Here is a 20,504-nt window from a genome sequence, read left to right on the forward strand (position 1 = left end):
CTTGTGAGGCGGCGGTCTGGCGTCCACACTTGGGGACCTGGGGTCCGGGCGGCCCGTTGGTCTGGGGTCGGTGCTTGGGCGTTTGGGCTACCCGGGACACGAGGGTCTCGCTTCGGTGCTGGGGGATTTGGGGGTCTTTGCTCTGGTGTTTGGGGAACCAGGGGCCCGCGGGTCTGGGTTCTGCACTTGGTCTGGCGTAATGGGGGGGGGCCGAGGGCTTGGGGTCTGTGCTCGGGGATTTGGGGTCTGCATTCGGGCATCTGGGGTACTGGCACATGAGGGTGTGGCTTCCGTGCTCGGGGATATTAGGGTCTGAGTTCGGGTGTCTAGGACACTCAGGGCCCCCGGGGTCTGGGGTCCGCGCTTGCGGGTCCGGGGTCTCGTCCGGGGATCTGGGGTCCAGGCTTCGCACTGGTCACCTCCGTATCCCGGGGCCTGGTGTTGGAGCGGGTCGGCGGCAATTCGGGGCGGTAGTTCCGGTGTGAGTGTAGGCGCTGCGGCGAGCTGCGTGGAGCGCAGGTGGGGCTGATGGAGGAGCGAAGCAAAAACGAAGGATGGCGGTGGGTTCCCATCAGGTATTCGGAATGTACACACAAGAGTGTTGCAGCTATGTAATTACTGGTAAATAGGTGCTGCACATCCGTCCTGTGGTTCAAATTAAGTGTGTGTGTGTGTGTTTGAATTTGAATCTGTAAACATTTTTGGGGAGAGCTGGTTCTGATTGTGAAGACTTGGCCAGCCCGCTCCTGCGTGGTCATTTGGGACTTAAGGTGGTGTATGCTCGGATCCTGTGGGACTGAAGGGACTGTGTGGGTATGTTTGTAGTGCAAGATGTATGTCTGTGTGTTCATGGGTTGTTGAGATTTTGCACTTGTTTTGGGGGGTTTGTGGTGTGTATCAGGAAACGTGGTTTATGTGTCTTTGTGGTCTCTGGTGGATTGTAGAACTTCGTGGCCGAGGGTGGTTTTGTGCATGTCATATTGGAGTCTCCTGGGAATATGTTTAATGAATTCCTAGTTTGAGGTTTATTTGTGTTTTAAGATCGTAGGAATCTGACTGGGATATCCTCATGTGTGGGTTGGTGAGGTGGATATTTGGGGCTAACAGGAAGCCCTGAGTGTGTTTTTCTGAGGGTGAGGGGAGTTAAGTTTATTGAGAGGGTTGGAGCTGTAATTCAGGCACACTCAAGGTGTTTGAGTAACGCGTGTGTGATTTAGGACTTTGCGAATGTCTGTGTATGGGTGTTAGCCCTGTGAATGTTGGCAATTTGTGTGTGATGTCAGGTTTGGAAGGGTTATTACTCTTGGCATAGCGTCTGTGTAGATCTTTTCTGTGGAAATGAATAAAGGAAACCCTATTTAATAGGGACTCGGAAGCTCTCAGGCACTACCACTCACTCCCGTTGGTAGACCCGGTAGGAAAAAGCGTTCTTGACTACTCCAGCAGTGGAAGATCTTTCTCCTTGCCCAGCAGCAGCCCAGCGAATGAAAAGCTGCCACCAAACCGAACTCTTGATCTTCTCCAGCGAACTTTGATTCAAACCCCCTCCTCCCAGCTTACCCCTTTCCTCTCTAAAAACAAGCCCCTCTCCTTTGTTCTCTGCACTGCCTACTATTTATCGTAGTTATCGTGTTCCAAATTGTACTTCCTCTGCTGTTCCTGAATAAAGTCACTCTGCTGGTAAACTGACTGGCTATTTTATTTTTAAGGTTGACATTTTGATGTCATCATCCATTACAATTTTAGTATATGTGCTGCCGAAGCGAGCACTCATTATCCATTACAGACGGATCCTCTGTGCATTCAGGGCACACTGTCTGGCTACATGCATTTTTTTGGTGATTTTCAGGAGCTGTGAGCACATATCTGGGGGTGTAAGGGCAAGTGTGTGACTTACAGGATTGGTGGTAAGTCTCATACGTGCAAATGAATGGGTTGGCGTATGAATGGTGGGTGGGTAAGGTGTAGGCTTAATCTGTATTCTGGAAGATGGTGGAGTTATTGAGTATTTGAGAGTGATTGTGTGTATGTGGGTAATGTGAAGCTTCATGTGTGTTTGGGGGTATAAGGTGGTATGTTTTCATATTTGAAGCATGCTGGGTATTTTGGGGTATATTGGGGGTATGGGAAACGTGTGTTTGTTTATGTTCATGGAGCATGGCAGGTGGGATAAATATTTTTATGGCACGTATCTGCCTTTTTCATTAGGGGATTATTAGTACATATCTGGGAGTACTTTTGTACTGATACAGTAATGAGATACGTTTATACAGGGGAGTTGGATTGTATTTGCATGTACTGGGGGTATGGAATATGGTTTTGTGAGGATTAAGGAAACGTGGAAGTTTGAAATCCTTTTTAAATTGGGACCTGAAAGGGTTTTACATGTATTTATATATGATGTGCTAGAGATGTTTCCTTGTGTTGTAGGAGTGTTTACTGGTTTGTCTTTACATTTATCAGCACGTGGGTGAATTATATAAGGTTATTCATAGGATTTGGGGTTGTCAGGAATAGTGAAAGTGATTTTCTTTGGAGTATGCTAGGGTTTTTGTACATTTTTTGGAATGTCTGGGGATTGTGGTGGTAACATTGTATTCTAGAAGGGTGAGGATGGTGTATAGGGTGAGGATGGTGTATAGGGTTTTGGGTAATGTCTATTTGGAGATTGGGGGAGTGTATGTGTGTTTGTGTTCATGGGTGTGTAAGGGTCATGAGTGTAGGATACAAGGGCTGTTGGTGTTTTGAGTACATCTGAGTGTGAAGGGTGTATGTCTATTGATGGCTAGTTTGTGAGTATGTATGTTTGTGGGTTTAGGGATCCACTTCTGTTACTTCTGAATGTAATGGTTGAAGAAGTCGGTGGGGTTGCTTATATGCATGCTTTCAGTGTTTGTGGGGGTATTCTTTTATGGATTTGGTAAGTTAGGTTGATTGTGGCTGTGTGTGTATTTGGGTTCATCGGTGGCTTATGAGGTATGTATTCTACAAAATGCGGATGTTCGGTGTGTGTATTTGGAAACAGTCTGCGTAGGTTGTGTGTGTTTTCAGAAACTGTAGAGTATGTGCATTTTAGAGGTGTGAGATTGTGGGACTATTTTTGGGTGGTTCATGAAACAACTGTATATGTGGTATTTTTTGAGAGCCTGTCCTTTTAGGCTATTTTTTGTAAGCTTGTGGGTAACATGTTAGCTGTTTGTTTGTGTGTGGGCATGTGTGTATAGAGTTGTAGGCATGGCATGTGAGTATCTGAGGTTTGTAGGATTTTTTCTGTAAAAATCTAGTTAGTAAGAAGAGGTTTATATGTGTATTCAGGGTGCAGCTAGGAACTGTATGTGTTTAGGTGTATGGAAGACTGTACATTCTGAGATGTATTCTGGAAATACGTAGTGCGTTTCTGTTTGTTCAGGGTATTAGTTGGGGTACAAGTGGATTGTGTGCACATGTTCATATGAAAGGGGATAAGGTGCGATGGAACTGGCTTGTAGTAGCTTGGGATAGTTAATGGTGCATATATCTTCCTAGTTCTGTGACTTTAGGTGGAATTAGTCATGCCGAGAATATTAACACCAGGTGAATTGCTAAATGACACAGATTAATGCTTTACCACCCACCCCTAAGGAACATCTTATGAAGCATTTGCCAGTATTTACCACTGGTGTGTGTGAAGCAAGGATATCCGGGCATTGGTGGGTATGTTTATGGAGTCTCTGCATGAACTGTTTGCAGGGCATCTGTGGCTGTAGTGTTTGTATGTGTGCCTGGTCATTGTGAATCACCATGTTGCTCCTAATTGGTTCATCCATTCTTTGGGGCCAAAGAATATCCCCATTAATGTTGGTGATTTGGGGCTTCTTTTTTTAAAATAATTTTTTAAAAATAATTTATTTATTTGACAGACAGAGATCACAAGTAGGCAGAGAGGCAGGCAGAGAGCGAGAGGGGAAAGCTCACTCCCTGCTGAGCAGAGAGCCGATGCAGGGCTCGATTCCAGGATCCCAGGATCGTGACCTGAGCCGAAGGCAGAGGCTTTAAGCCGCTGGGCCACCCAGGCACCTCTTGGCTTCTCCTTATGCAGAAGGATTCAGGGATGTCTGTATGCTGTACAGTTGGATGCTCCTTCAACATTCATGTTATCTTGTAGCCGCTATTACCCCTTTACCTGATTCTCACACACTAAGCCAGTACTCCTCCTGACCTTAATCATCTCAGGGTTAGACACCAGGCAACAAGAGACAACCCCCATGGCCTAAAACCCACCAGAACTGTTCAAGCCAGGCAATCCTAAACTGTTTATTCAGCCCTGCTTTGCCTTTCCTATGGACACTCCAGTAAAGAATCTGGCATAGGCTTCCTCCTTACTCCTTTTTCTGCCTTGTGCCCAAACCTGGTGTTTCCCTGGGGCTGTACATGGTATGCTGTGCCCTCCTGTTTGGAGAAATGCGAGTAATGAATGCTGCTTTCAGTGGCATTGGTGCTCCATGTCATCATTCAGTCACCTCTATAAGTTAAATGCTGTGCATGGTTTGAGAACAATCTGCACAACCAGCAGCATGACTCAGTGTTCAGTAGAGGGGCTCACTCTGCACTGCTCTCAGCTGCCCAGCTGGTACTACCACACAGCTGGTTCCGCCCGAGAAGGCACCGCCAGCTGTTGGCACCGTTGTCCTCGGATGCTCCCACTTTGTGCCATGTCCTCTGTATGCTGCCTTGGCATTCCAACTAAAATTTTTATAGCATCTTAAAGGTGGTATAGTGTAGGTCTGCAGGGGCCACAGTTCCCTACTTCATGCCTTCCTCAGGAGGGTTGATCTCATCAGCCTTTTTCCTGAGACCTACAGGACTAGCTTCTGGGCTGGGGACCCCAGGGGTTACTAGAATGATGGGCTAACATACAAGGCAGAGGATTTCCCCAAATGTGAGCAAGGGGAGTCTTCCTCCACTAGACTGTGTTGGGAATGAGTCTGATCATCTAAGCCAATAGCGTTGATTCAGAAGTAGGCTACTGGTTTTTTCCATCGTTATTGAAGTATAATTGACACAGAACATTGCTTAAGATGTATGGTGTGATGCTTCGGTACACTTATACATTGTAAAATGATTGTTACCAGAGGACCTCCATCACTTCACATCATTTTTTAATAGTTAAACCATTTAAGATCTACTTCTTAGCAATGTAATATCGTTAATGATAGTCACTGTGTTGTAAATTAGGTCCCCAGAACTTACTTGCCTTATAAATGAAAGGTTACGTCTTCGACCAACATTGTCCTGTTTTCCCCGCTCTCTGGCTTCTGGCAATCACAACGATTCTGCTCGGTTTCCATGAGTTTAGCTTATTTACATTCCCTGTATAAATGAAATCATATAGTATTTGTCTTTCTCTGACTCAGTTCACTTCGTGTAGTGCCCTCAAAGTCTATCCATATTGTTGTAAAGGGAAGAATTTCTTTCTCTTTCATGGCTGAATATTCCAGTGTGCGTGTAATTATCTATGTATCTGTTGATGGGCACTTGGGTTGTTTACATATCTTGGCTGTTGAGAAAGCTGCAGTGACTATGAGAGCGGAGCTGTCTTTTTGGTGAGGTGATTTCATTTCTTTTGGATCTATACCCAGAAGTGGGATTGCTGGATCGTATGTTAGTGCTGTTTTAAAAAAAATTTTGAGGAACATTCATATTATTCCCCATAGCGGCTGTACCAGTGTACATTACCACCAATAGTGCACAGGGGTTCCCTTTTCTCCATTTGTTATCTCTTATCTTTTTGATGATAGCCATTCTAACAGGTATGAGGTGATGTCTCAGGGTGGTGTTTTTCCTCTTCCAACTTTTATTTAAATTCTAGTTATCTAACACATAATGTAATATTGGTTTCAGAAGCAGAATTTAGTGATTCATTACATACATGTAACACCCAGTGCTCTTCATAACAAGTGTCCTCCTTAATACCCATCACTTCTCACTATGTTTTTAATTTTCATTTCACTGATGATCATTAATATTGAGCATCTTTTCATATACCTAGGAGTCATTTGCATGTCTTTTAAAAAAAACTGTGTGTTTAGGTCCTCTGACCATTTTTAATTTGATTATTTTGGGGGGGGAGGTTTGTTCCTGAGTCATATGAATTCCTTATGTATTTGGAGTACTAACCCTTTTCACTGTAGGTTCTCTTTCCATTTAGTTGAATGTTTCTTCGCTTAAGCAGTAATGTTTAGTTTGATGTCCATTTTTAAAAAGATTTTATTTATTTATTTGGCAGACAGAGATCACAAGTAGGCCCAGAGGCAGGCAGAAGGAGAGGGAGAAGCAGGCTCCCTGCTGAGCAGAGAGCCGGATGCGGGGCTCGATCCCAGGACACTGGGATCATGACCTGGGCTGAAGGCAGAGGCTATAACCCACTGAGCCACCCAGGTGCCCCTGATGTCCATTTTTTTGTTTATGACTTTTTAAAAAGATTTTTATTTATTTATTTGACAGAGATCACAAGGAGGCAGAGAGGCAGGCAGAGAGAGAGAGAGGAGGAAGCAGCCTCCCCGCTTGAGCAGAGAGCCCGATGCGGGGCTCGATTCCAGGACCCCGAGATCACGACCTGAGCCGAAGGCAGAGGCTTTAACCCACTGAGCCACCCAGGCGCCCCTTGTTTATGATTTTGTTGCTGGTTTTGGTGTTGTATTAAAAAGCTTGTTGCCAAAGCTGATGTCAAGATTATTTTTTCCCTGTGGTTTCTTCTAGGAGTTTTACAGTTTCAGACCTTGTGTTTAAATCTTTAATCTATTTCTAGTTAATTTTTGTGAGTGGAGTAAGGTAGGGACCCAACTTGATTCTTCTGCATGTGATTATCCAGTTTTTCCAACACTATTTATTGAAGAGACTGTCCTTCCCCCAGTGAGTATTCTTGGCTCCCTTATCAAATATTCATTGAATGTGTATTCATGGATTTATTTCTGGGATATTTACTCTGTCCTGTTAGACTGTGTGTCTTTTTTTTTTTATGCCAGTACCGTACTGTTTTGATTATTGTAATTTTGTAATAAAGTTGGAAATGAGGAAGTTTGTTACCCCCAGCTTTATTCTTTGTCCATATTGCATTGGCTATTTGTGGTCTTTTCTGACTTTGTACAAATTGTAGGATTTTTTTTCCTATTTCTGTGAAAAATGCCATTGAGATTTTGATAGGGTTTGCATTGAAAATAGAATGGGGGGGCACCTGGGTGGCTCAGTGGGTTGAGCCTCTGCCTTCGGCTCAGGTCATGATCTCAGGGTCCTGGGATGGAGCCCTCCATTGGGCTCTCTGCTCAGCAGGGAGCCTGCTTCCCCCTCTCTCTCTGCCTGCCTCTCTGCCTACTTGTGATCTCTGTCTGTCAAATACATAAATAAAATGTTATTTAAAAAAACAGAAAATAGAATGGCCTTGGGTAGTGTGGATATTTTAATAATGTTAATTCTCCTGATCCATGAAATATGGCATATCTTTCCGTTTGTTTGTCTCTTCAGATTCTTTCACCAAAATCTTACTTTTTAAAAAAAGATTTTATTTCTTTGACAGAAAGCTCAATCCCAGGATCCTGAGATCATGACCTGAGCCAAAGGCAGAGGCTTAACCCACTGAGCCACCCTGGTGCCTCAAAATCTTACTGTCTTAAGTGTTTAGATCTTTCATCTCTTTAGTTAAATTTATTCCCAAGTATTTTATTGTTTTTGTTGCTATTGCAAGTGAAATTCTTTTTGATTTCTTTTTCAGATGTTTGGTTGCGAGTGTAAAGAAGCATCACTGAATCTGAAATGTTGATTTTTTGTATCCTGTAACTTTACCAATTTATCAGTACAGTTTGTTGGTGGGGTTTTAGGATTATCTGTATTTAAGATCGTATCATCTACAAACACAGTTTTCCTTCTTCCTTCTGATTTGCATGCCTTTTATTTCTTATTTTGCTTGATCACTCTGGCTAGGATTTCTAATACTTTATTGAATAGAAGTGGGGAGAGTAGACATTCTTGTCTTGATCTTGGAGGAAACCTTTCGGTATTCACCATTGAGTACAAAGTTAGCCATGGGCTTGTCATAAATGGCCTTTATTCCCAATGTGGTTTTTAAAAATTTTTTATTTTTTATAAACCTATATTTTTATCCCCAGGGGTACAGGTCTGTGAATCGCCAGGTTTACACACATCACAGCACTCACCTTAGCACATACCCTCCCCAATGTCCATAACCCCACCCCCCTCTCCCAACCCCCCTCCCCCCAGCAACCCTCCGTTTGTTTTGTGAGATTACGAGTCACTTATGGTTTGTCTCCCTCCCAATCCCATCTTGTTTCATTTATTCTTCTCCTACCCCCTTAACCCCCCATGTTGCATCTCCACTTCCTCCTATCAGGGAGACCATATGATAGTTGTCTTTCTCCGATTGACTTATTTCGCTAAGCATGATACCCTCTAGTTCCATCCGCGTTGTCACAAATGGCAAGATTTCATTTCTTTTGATGGCTGCGTAGTATTCCATGGTGTATATACACCACATCTTCTTTATGCATTCATCTGTGGATGGACATCTAGGTTCTTTCCAGAGTTTGGCTATTGTAGACATTGCTGCTATAAACATTCGGATGCACGTGCCCCTTCGGATCACTACGTTTGTATCTTTAGGGTAAATACCCAGTAGTGCAATTGCTGGGTCATAGGGCAGTTCTATTTTCAACATTTTGAGGAACCTCCATGCTGTTTTCCAGAGTGGTTGCACCAGCTTGCATTCCCACCAACAGTGTAGGAGGGTTCCCCTTTCTCCACATCCTCGCCAGCATCTGTCATTTCCTGACTTGTTGATTTTAGCCATTCTGACTGGTGTGAGGTGATATCTCATTGTGGTTTTGATTTGTATTTCCCTGATGCCGAGTGATATGGAGCACTTTTTCATGTGTCTGTTGGCCATCTGGATGTCTTCTTTGCAGAAATGTCTTGTTCATGTCTTCTGCCCATTTCTTGATTGGATTATTTGTTCTTTGGGTGTTGAGTTTGCTAAGCTCTTTATAGATTTTGGACACTGGCCCTTTATCTGATGCGTCGTTTGCAAATATCTCCTCCCGTTCTGTCAGTTGTCTTTTGGTTGTTTTTTTGTTTTTTTTTTTTTAAGATTATTTATTTATTTGTCATAGAGAGAGAAGCGAGAGCAAGCACAGGCAGACAGAGGCAGAGGGAGAAGCAGGCTCCCCGCCAAGCAAGGAGCCCGATGTGGGACTCGATCCCAGGACGCTGGGATCATGACCTGAGCCGAAGGCAGCCGCTTAACCAACTGAGCCACCCAGGCGTCCCTGTCTTTTGGTTTTGTTAACTGTTTCCTTTGCTGTGCAAAAGCTTTTGATCTTGATGAAATCCCAATAGTTCATTTTTGCCCTTGCTTCTGTGGTCTTTGGCGATGTTCCTAGGAAAATGTTGCTGCGGCTGCGGTTGAAGAGGTTGCCACCTGTGTTCTCAAGGATTTTGATGGATTCCTTTCTCACACTGAGGTCCTTCATCCATTTTGAGTCTATTTTCATGTGTGGTGTAAGGAAATGGTCCAATTTCATTTTTCTGCCTGTGGCCGTCCAATTTTCCCAACAGCATTTATTGAAGAGGCTGTCTTTTTTCCATTCGACATTCTTCCCTGCTTTGTCGAAGATTAGTTGACCATAGAGTTGCGGGTCTATTTCTGGGCTCTCCATTCTGTTCCGTTGATCTGTGTGTCTGTTTTGTGCCAGTACCATTCTGTCTTGATGATGACAGCTTTGTAATAGAGCTTGAAGTCCGGAATTGTGATGCCACCAACTTTGGCTTTCTATTTCAATATTCCTTTGGCTATTTGAGGTCTTTTCTGGTTCCATATACATTTTAGGATTATTTGTTCTATTTCTTTGAAAAAAATGGATGGTATTTTGATAGGAATTGCATTAAATGTGTAGATTTCTTTAGGTAGCATAGACATTTTCACAATATTTGTTCTTCCAATCCAGGAGCATGGAACATTTTTTCCATTTCTTTGTGTCTTCCTCAATTTCTTTCATGAGTACTTTATAGTTTTCTGAGTATAGATTCTTAGCCTCTTTGGTTAGGTTTATTCCTAGGTATCTTATAGTTTTGGGTGCAGTTGTAAATGGGACTGACTCCTTAATTTCTCTTTCTTCTGTCTTGTTGTTGGTGTAGAGAAATGCCACTGATTTCTGTGCATTGATTTTATATCCTGACACTTTACTGAATTCCTGTACAAATTCTAGCAGTAGAATTTGTAGAGTCTTTTGGGTTTTCCACATATAACATCATAACATCTGCGAAGAGTGATAGTTTGAGTTCTTTGCCGATTTGGATGCCTTTAATTTCCTTTTGTTGTCTGATTGCTGAGGCTAGGACTTCTAGTACTATGCTGAATAGCAGCGGTGATAATGGACATCCCTGCCGTGTTCCTGACCTTAGCGGAAAAGCTTTCAGTTTTTCTCCATTGAGAATGATACTTGCGGTGGGTTTTTCAAAGATGGCTTTGATAATATTGAGGTATGTGCCCTCTGTCCCTGCAGTTTGAAGAGTTTTGATCAGGAAGGGATGCTGTGCTTTGTCAGATGCTTTTTCAGCATCTATCAAGTGTATCATATGGTTCTTGTTCTTTCTTTTATTAATGTATTGTATCACATTGATTGACTTGCGGATGTTGAACCAACCTTGCAGCCCTGGAATAAATCCCACTTGGTCATGATGAATAATCCTTTGAATGTACTGTTGAATCCTATTGGCTAGTATTTTGGTGAGAATTTTTGCATCTGTGTTCATCGAGGATATTGTTGTGTAGTTCTCTTTTTTGATGGGATCCTTGTCTGGTTTTGGGATCAAGGTGATGCTGGCCTCATAAAATGAGTTTGTAAGTTTTCCTTCCATTTCTATTTTTTGGAACAGTTTCAGGACAATAGGAATGAGTTCTTCTTTAAATGTTTGGTAGAATTCCCCTGGGAAGCCGTCTGGCCCTGGGCTTTTGTTTGTTTGGAGATTCTTGATGAGTGTTTCAATGTCCTTACTGGTTATGGATCTGTTCAGGTTTTCTATTTCTTCCTGGTTCAGTTGTGGTAGTTTATATGTCTCTAGGAATGCATCCGTTTCTTCCAGATTGTCAGATTTGTTGGCGTAGAGTTGCTGATAGTATGTTCTTATAATTATCTGTATTTCTTTGGTGTTAGTTGTGATCTCTCCTCTTTCATTCATGATTTTATTTATTTGGGTCTTTTATCTTTTCTTCTTGATAAGTCTCTCCAGGGGTTTATCAATCTTATTCATTCTTTCAAAGAACCAGCCCCTAGTATCATTGATTTGTTCTATTGTTTTTTGTTTGTTTGTTTGTTTGTTTCTATTTCATTGATTTCTGCTCTGATCTTTATGATTTCTCTTCTCCTGGTGGGTTTAGGGTTTCTTTCTTGTTCTTTCTCCAGCTCCTTTAGGTGTAGGATTAGGTTGTGTATTTGAGACCTTTCTTGTTTCTTGAGGAAGGTTTGTACCGCTATATATTTTCCTCTCAGGACTGCCTTTGCTGTGTCCCACAGATTTTGAACCGTTGTGTTTTCATTATCATTTGTTTCCACAAATTTTTTCAATTCTTCTTTAATTTCCTGGTGGACCCATTCATTCTTTAGAAGGGTGCTGTTTAGTCTCCATGCATTTGGGTTCTTTGCAAATTTCCTCTTGTGATTGGGTTCTAGCTTCAGAGCATTGTGGTCTGAAAATATGCAGGGAATGATCCCAATCTTTTGATACTGGTTGAGACCTGATTTAGGACCGAGGATGTGATCTATTCTGGAGAATGTTCCGTGTGCACTAGAGAAGAATGTCTATTCTGTTGCTTTGGGATGAAATGTTCTGAATATATTTGTGATGTCCGTCTGGTCCAGTGTGTCATTTAAGGCCTTTATTTCCTTGTTGATCTTTTGCTTGGATGATCTGTCCATTTCAGTGAGGGGAGTGTTAAAGTCCCCTACTATTATTGTATTATTGTTGATGTGTTTCTTTGATTTTGTTATTAATTGGTTTATATAGTTGGCTGCTCCCATGTTAGGGGTATAGAAATTTAAAATTGTTAGATCTTCTTGTTGGACAGATCCTTTGAGTATGATATAGTGTCCTTCTTCATCTCTTGTTATAATCTTTGGCTTAAAATCTAATTGATCTGATATAAGGATTTCCACACCTGCTTTCTTCTGCTGTCCATTAGCATGGTAAATTGTTTTCCACCCCCTCACTTTAAATCTGGAGATGTCTTCGGGTCTAAAATGAGTTAATTGCAACATATAGATGGGTTTTGTTTTTTTATTCATTCTGATCCTCTGTGTCTTTTTTTTTTAAAGATTTTATTTATTTATTTGACAGAGATCACAAGTAGGCAGAGAGGCAGGCAGAGAGAGAGAGGAGGAAGCAGGCTCCCTGCTGAGCAGAGAGCCCGATGCGGGACTCGTTCCCAGGACCCTGAGATCATGACCTGTGCCGAAGGCAGCGGCTTAACCCACTGAGCCACCCAGGCGCCCCCCCCCGTGTCTTTTGATTGGGACATTTAGCCCATTAACATTCAGGGTAACTATTGAGAGAGAGGAATTTAGTGCCATTGTATTGCCTGTAAGGTGACTGTTACTGTACATTGTCTCTGTTCCTTTCTGATCTACTACTTTTAGGCTGTCTCTTTGCTTAGAGGACCCCTTTCAATATTTCCTGTAGAGCTGGTTTGGTGTTTGCAAATTCATTCAGTTTTTGTTTGTCCTGGAATTTTTTTTATCTCTCCTTCTATTTTCAGTGATAGCCTAGCTGGATATGGTTAAGTCTGCTTCCAATCTAATATTTTTACCATTGTATGTTACAGACTTCTTTTCCCGGGCTGCTGTCAGGATTTTCTCTTTGTCACTAAGACTTGTAAATTTTACTCTTAGGTGACGGGGTGTGGACCTATTCTTGTTGATTTTGAGGAGGGTTCTCTGCACCTGCTGGATTTTGATGCTTGTTCCCTTTGCCATATTGGGGAAATTCTCTCCAATAATTCTCTCCAATATAGCTTCTGCTCCCCTCTCTCTTTCTTCTTCTTCTGGAATCCCAATTATTCTACTGTTGTTTTGCCTTATGGTGTCACTTACCTCTCGAATTCTCCCCTCATGGTCCATTAGCTGTTTGTCCCTCTTTTGCTCAGCTTCTTTATTCTCTGTCATTTGGTCTTCTATATCACTAATTCTTTCTTCTGCCCTATTTATCCTAGCAGTGGGAGCCTCCATTTTTGATTGCACCTCATTAATAGCTTTTAAAATTTCAACTTGGTTAGATTTTAGTTCTTTTATTTCTCCAGAAAGGGCTTTTATATTTCCTGAGAGGGTTTCTCTAATATCTTCCATGCCTTTTTCGAGGCCGGCTTAAACCTTGAGAATCATCATTCTGAACTCAAGATCTGACATATTACCAATGTCTGTATTGATTAGTTCCCTAGCCTTCGGTGCTGCCCCTTGTTCTTTTTTTTTTTTGTGGTGAATTTTTCCGCCTTGTCATTTTGTCCGGATAAGAGTATATGAAGGAGCAAGTAAAATACTAAAAGGGTGGCAAAGACCCAAGGAAAATATGCTTTAACCAAATCAGAAGAGATCCTAAATCGTGGGGTGGGAGAAAGGGGATAAAAAGAGGTTCAGGGAAAAAAAAAAGAGAATTAAAAAAATAAAACGAATAAAGAAAAATATAAAAAAGAACATATATAAGATAAAGTAGTTAAAAATGTTAAAAAAAAGAAAAGTGCAAAAGTTAAAAAAAAATTAGCAGCAGAAGAAAAAAAATTGAAAAAGAGAAAAAATTAAATTAACTGCAAGACTAAAGAATCATGGGGAGAAAGCCGTGAGTTCCGTGCTTTGCTTTCTCCTCTGGAATTCCACCACTCTCCTTGGTTTTGAACCTGTACTCCTTGGTAGGTGAACTTGGTCCTGGCTGGATTTCTTGTTGATCTTCTGGGGGAGGGGCCTGTTGTAGTGATTCTCAAGTGTCTTTGCCCCAGGCGGAATTGCACCGCCCTTACCTGGGCCGGGCTGAGTAATCGGCTCAGGTTCGCTTTCGGGAGTTTTTGTTCCCTGAATGTTTTCCGGAGAGTTCTGGAGGACGGGAATGAAAACGGCGGCCTCCCAGTCTCCGGCCCAGAGGAGCCGAGAGCTCAGCGGGGGCCCACTCCTGAGTGCGCCCTCAGAGAATAGCACCCAATTACTCCCCTCTCCCTGGCCTCCGGCCGCGCTCCGAGCTCACCAAGCCTGCGACCGGTTCAAGGTAACCCCGGGCTGAGAGCTCACTCCTCGGCTCTGTCTCTGAGGAGTGACAGAGCGTCTCTGTCTCCTCCGGCTTCCCCGTTCTAATACCTGTAAGCTCTGCGACACTCAGACACCCCCGATCCTTCTGTGACCCTGCGGGACCTGAGGCCACGCTGACCCCGCGTGGGCTTCACCCTGGATTAGCCTCCGGAGCGATGTCCCTCAGCGGAACAGACTTTTAAAAGTCCTGATTTTGTGCTCCGCTGCTCGGCCGCTTGCCGGGATCCGGCCCCTTCCCCCGCAGTCTACCTTCCCATCATTTTGGATTCACTTCTCCGCCAGTCCTACCTTTCAGAAAGTGGTTGATTTTCTGTTTCTAGAATTGCGGTTCTTCTTCTCTTTGATCTCCTGTTGGATTTGTGGGTGTTTGCAATCTTTAGATAAGCTATCTAGCTGATCTCCTGCTACCTGAAGTAGTCTCAGCCTGCTACTTCTCCGTCATCTTGACTTCCCCCGTCCTCCAATGTGGTTTTTTTTTTTTTTAAGATTATTTATTTATTTATTTGACAGAGAGAGATCACAAGTAGGCAGAGAGGCAGGCAGAGAGAGAGGAGGAAGCAGGCTCTCTGCTGAGCAGAGCCCCATGCGGGACTTGATCCCAGGACCCTGAGATCATGACCTGAGCTGAAGGCAGCGGCTTAACCCACTGAGCCACCCAGGCGCCCCCCCCCATCTGGTTTTTTTTTTTTTTTTAAAGATTTTATTTATTTATTTGAGAGAGAGAGACAGTGAGAGAGAGCATGAGCGAGGAGAAGGTCAGAGAGCGAAGCAGACTCCCCCATGGAGCTGGGAGCCTGATGTGGGAATCGATCCCGGGACTCCAGGATCACGCCCTGAGCCGAAGGCAGTCGTCAAACCAACTGAGCCACCCAGGCGTCCCCCCCCCATCTGGTTTTGATTTGAATCTCCCTGATGGCTAATGATGATGAACATTTTTTTTTTTATGTGTCTGTTAGCCATTTGTATGTCTTCTTTGGAGAAGTTACCGTTCATTTCTTCTGTCCATTTTTGGACGGGATTATCTGTTGAGTTTGAGGAGTTCTTTATAGATCTTGGATATCAGTCCTTTGTCTATAGTGTCATTTATGAATATCTTCTCCCATTTCATGGGTTGCCTCTTTGTTTTGTTGACTGTTTCCTTTGCTGTGCAGAGGCTTTTTATTTTGTTGAAGTCCCAAAAGTTCACTTTCGCTTTTGTTTCCTTTGCCTTTGGAGACATGTCTTGGAAGAAGTTGATGTGGCCATTGTCGAAGAGGTTACTATCTGTGTTCTTCTCTAGGATTTTGGTAGATTCCTGCCTCGTGCTGAGGTCTTTTATCCATTTCAAGTTTATCTTTGTGTATGGTGTAGGAGAATGATCGAGTTTCATTCTTCTATACCTAACTGTCCAATTTTCCCAGCACCATTTATTGAAGGGACTGTCCTTTGTCCATTGGATCTGTTTTCCTGGTTTGTTGAAGATTATTTGACCATAGAGTCCATATCTGGGTTCTCTACTCTGTTCCACTGGTGTATGTGTCTGTTTTTGTGCCAGTACCATGCTGACTTGGTGATCACCACTTTGTTGTAAAGCTTGAAACCCGTCAGCGTGACGCCCCCAGTTTTGTTTTTCTTTTTCACCATTTTCCTTGGTGATTCAGGGTCTCTTCTGGTTCCATACAAATTTTAGGATTGTTTGTTCCAGCACTTTGAAAAAATGTCAGTGGAGTTTCTATCGGGATGACATTGAAACTATAGATTTCTCTAGGCAGCGTAGACCTTTTAACAATGTTTATTCTTCCGATCCATGAGCATCCGATGGAATGGTTTTCCATCTTTGTGTCTTCTTCAATTTCTTTCATGAGTGTTCTGTAGTTCCTCAAGTATAGATCCTTTACCTTTTTGGTTAGGTTTATTCCCAGGTATCTTATGGCTCTTGGTGCTATAGTAAATGGAATCAATTCTCTAATTTCCCTTTCTCTATTTTCATTGTTAGTGTATAAGAAAGCAACTGATTTCTGTACATTGATTTTGTATCCTGCCACATTACTGAATTGCTGTATGAGTTCTAGTAGTTTGGGGGTGAAGCCTTTTGGGTTCTCCATACAAAGTATCATGTCATCTGTGAAGAGAGAGTGAGTTTGACTTCCTCTTTGCCAATTTGAATACCTTTTATTTCTTTTTGTTGTCTGATTGCTGTTGCTAGGACTTCTAGTACTATGTTGAGCAAGAGTGGTGAGAGTGGGCCTCCTTGTCATGTTCCAGACTCAAAGGGAAGTCTGTCAACTTTTCCCCATTGAGAATGAAATTCGCTGTGGGTTTTTCAAACATAGATTCTATGAAGTTGAGGAATGTTCCCTTTATCCCTGTACTTTGAAGAATTTTAATCAGGAATGGATGCTGTATTTTGTCAAATGCTTTTCTGCATCAAATGAGAGGACTGTGTGGTTTCTCTCTCTTCTCCTGATTTGTTCTGTCACATTGATTGACTTGCAAATGTTGAACCACCCTTGCATCCCAGGGATGAATCCCACCTGGTCATGGTGGATAATCATTTTAATGTACTGTTGGATCCTATTAGCTAGGATCTTGTTGAGAATCTTGGCATCCATATTCATCAGGGATATTGGTCGGAAATTCTCCTTTTTGATGGGGTCTTTGCCTGGTTTGGGGATCGGGGTAATGCTGGCTTCATAGAAAGAGTCTGGAAGTTTTCCTTCTGTTTCCATTTTTTGAAACAGCTTCAGGAGAAGAGGTATTATTTCTTCTTCAAATGTTTGGTAGAATTCCCCAGGGACTCTGTCAGGTTCTGGACTCTTGTTTTTTGGGAGGTTTTTGATCACTGCTTCACTCTTGTTACTAGATATTGGTCTAGTCAGGTTATCAATTTCTTCCTGTTTCAGTCTTGGAAGTTTATAGGTTTCCAGAAATGCATCCATTTCTTCTAGGTTGCTTAACTTACTGGCATATAGCTGTTGATAATAATTTCTGATGATTGTTTCTATTTCCTTGGTGTTAGTTGTTGAGATGCTACCTTACACCAGTTAGAATGGCCAAAATTAAAAAGACAGTAAACAACAAGTGTTGGAGAAGATGTGGAGAAAGGGGAACACTCTTCCACTGTTGATGGGAGTGCAAGGTGGTACGGCCACTCTGGAAAACAGTGTGGAGATTCCTTAAGGGACTAAAAATAAAACTACCCTATGACCTGGCAATTGCACGACTGGGTATTTACCCCAAAGATACAGATGTAGTGAAAAGTAGGGCCATCTGTACCCCAAGGTTCATAGAAGCAAAGGTCACAATTGCCAAACTGTGGAAAGGGCCAAGATGCCCTTCAACAGATGAATGGATAAAGAAGATACGGGTCCATATATACCATGGAATATTGTGCCTCCATCAGAAAGGATGAATACCCAGCTTTTGTATCAACATGGGCGGGACTGGAGGAGATTATGCTGAGTGAAATAAGTCAAGCAGAGAGAGTCAATTATCATATGGTTTCACTTACTTGTGGAGCGCAAGGAACACAGAGAACATTTAGGAGAAAGAAAGGAAAAGTGAATTGGGGGAAATTGGACAGGGAGACGAACCATGAGAGACTGTGGACTCTGAGAAACAAACAGAGGGTTTGGGAGGGGATGGCATGGGGGGTTAGGTGAGCCTGTTGGTGGGTACTAAGGAGGGTACGTATTACATGGAGCACTGGGTGTGCTGCATAAACAATCTTGGAACACTGGAAAAAATAAGATTTTAAAAATTGTGTTTATACAGAATTTTTGGATAGTTTTTCTTAGGGTTTTATTTATTTGAGAGAGACAGTGAGAGAGAATACAAGTGGGGCGGAGGGGCAGAGTGTGAGGGAGAAGCAGGCTTTCTGCTGAGCAGGGGGTCTGGCATAGGACTCGATCCCAGGACTCTCAGATCATGACCTGAGCTGAAGGAAGATGCTGAATGACTGAGCCACCCAGGCGCCCTCCTGGATAGTTTTTAACATAAAAGTATGTTTTGTTTTGTCAAATGCTTCTTTTTGCGTCTGTGGAGATGATCATTTTATCTTTTTACCAATGTGGTATATTGCATTTATTGACTTTCATATGTTGAGCCAGCCTTACATCCCAGGAATAAATCCCCTTTGATTGTGGCTATGACCCTTGTTATATGCGGTTGAATTTGGTTTGCTAGTATTTTGTTGAGAAATTTTCACCCATATCTGTCAGAGATACTGGTCTGTAATCTCTTCTTGTAGTGTTTTAATCTGCTTTGGGTATCAGAGTAATACTGGTCTTATAAAATGAGTTTGGGAGTGCTCCCTCCTCTTCAGTTCTTTGGAAGAGTTTGAGAAGAATTCAAATTTAATTCTTCTTTAAATCTTTCGTAGTATTCACCTGGGAAACCCTTTTTTCCTGGGCGGTTTTTTTCTTTGTTAGGAGGTTTTATATTACTGGCTATAGCCTCACTTATGTGTCTGTTCAGACTTTCTGTGTCTTTATGATTCAGTCTTGGGTAGTTGTATGTTTGTAGGAACTTTATCTGTTTCTTCTAGGAGGTAGAGTTTCTTGGTGTATAATAGTTCATAGTAGTCTCTTGTGATCCTTTGTATTTCTGTGGTATCGGTTGTAATATCTCCTCTTTAATTTCTGCTTTTGAGGTTTTTGTCCCTTTTTCTTAGGCTACTCAGAGGTTGTCAATTTTGTTCATTCTTCCAAAAATCAGCTCTTACTTTCCCTGGATTTTTCTGTTGTTCTTCTGGACTCTATTTATTTTTGCTCTGGTCTTTGCTTTTTCCTTCCTTTTTCTAACTTTGGGCATATTTTTTCTAGTTTCTTGAGGTGTGAAATTAGGTAGTTTATTTGGGATCTTTGTGTTTTTTTTTTTAAAGATTTTTTTAATTTATTTATTTGACAGACAGAGGTCACAAGTAGGCAGAGAGGCAGGCAGAGAGAGAGGAGGAAGCAGGCTCCCTGCTGAGCAGAGAGCCCGATGCGGGGCTCGATCCCAGGACCCTGGGACCACGACCCGAGCCGAAGGCAGAGGCCTTAACCCACTGAGCCACCCAGGTGCCCTGGGATCTTTGTTTTTAATGTAGACATTTTATCATTATAAGCTGTCCTCTTAGAACTACCTCTGCTATATCCTTTAAGTTTTCATATGTTGTGTTTCCATTTTCATGTTTCAAGATATTTTATTTTCCTTTTGATGTCTTCTTTAACCCTTCGGTTTTTCAGGAGTGTGTTGTTTAATTCCACACATTTGTGAGTTTTCCAGCTTTCCTCCTATTACTGATTTCTAGTTTTATAACATAGTAGTGTAAAAGATGCTTAGTATTGAGCTCAGTCTTCATCTGTTTGTTAAGTAAGACTTCTTTTGTGACCCAGCATATGATCTATCCTTGAAAATAGTCCCTGTGCATTTTAGAAGAATGTATATTCTTTTTAAAAATTTTATTTATGGGGCGCCTGGGTGGCTCAGTGGGTTAAAGCCTCTGCCTTCAGCTCAGGTCATGATCCCAGGGTCCTGGGATTGAGCCCCGCATCGGGCTCTCTGCTCAGCAGGGAGCCTGCTTCCTCCTCTCTCTCTCTCTGCCTGCCTCTCTGCCTATTTGTAATCTCTGTCTGTCAAATAAATAAATAAAATCTTTAAAAAAATAAAAAAATTTTATTTAGTTAATTTTATTTTTCCTTATGTTCAGTTAGCCAACATATAGTACATCAGAAGTTTTTGTTGTAGTGTTCAGTGATTCATTAGTTGCATTTAACACCTAGTGCTCATCCCCACACATGTTATGCGGCTGTTGAATGGAATGCTCCGTATTCATCTGTTAGGTCCATTTGGCCTAAAGTATGGTTTAAGCTCAGTGTCTCCTTACTGATTTTTTTTTTGGTCTAACTGATTTATCCATTGTTGAAATATTATTGTATTGTGGTCTCTCCCTTCCAATATGTTAGTATTTGCTTAATATATTCAGGTGTTCTGATGTTGGGTGTATATAAATTTATGATATGTCTTCTTGATGAATTGACTCCTTATCATTATAAATGACCTTCTTATTCTTTTATTGCAGTACTTGAGTTAAAGTCTATATATCTAAGTGTAGCTATTCATGTTCTCATTTGCATGGATGATTTTTTTCCATCCCTCACTTTCAGTCTTTGTGTGTCCTTGAAGCTGAAATTAATCCCCTGTAGACAG

At 42.1% G+C, this 20,504-nt stretch overlaps 1 protein-coding gene across 1 annotated transcript in view; it reads right to left on the reverse strand.

Moving 5' to 3' along the window:
• Positions 1–335: 335 nt before the first annotated feature.
• Positions 336–20,504, reverse strand: part of LOC122916797 (NUT family member 2G-like) — a 29,432-nt gene continuing 9,263 nt past the window's right edge. Inside the window, exon 8 of the mRNA XM_044264179.1 lies at positions 336–504. Coding sequence (XP_044120114.1) covers positions 336–504 — 169 coding nt within the window. The remainder of the gene's footprint in view (positions 505–20,504) is intronic.

The sequence above is a fragment of the Neovison vison genome, chromosome 9 (genome assembly GCF_020171115.1).
Source record: "Neovison vison isolate M4711 chromosome 9, ASM_NN_V1, whole genome shotgun sequence".
Classification (NCBI taxonomy): Eukaryota; Metazoa; Chordata; class Mammalia; order Carnivora; family Mustelidae; genus Neogale; species Neogale vison.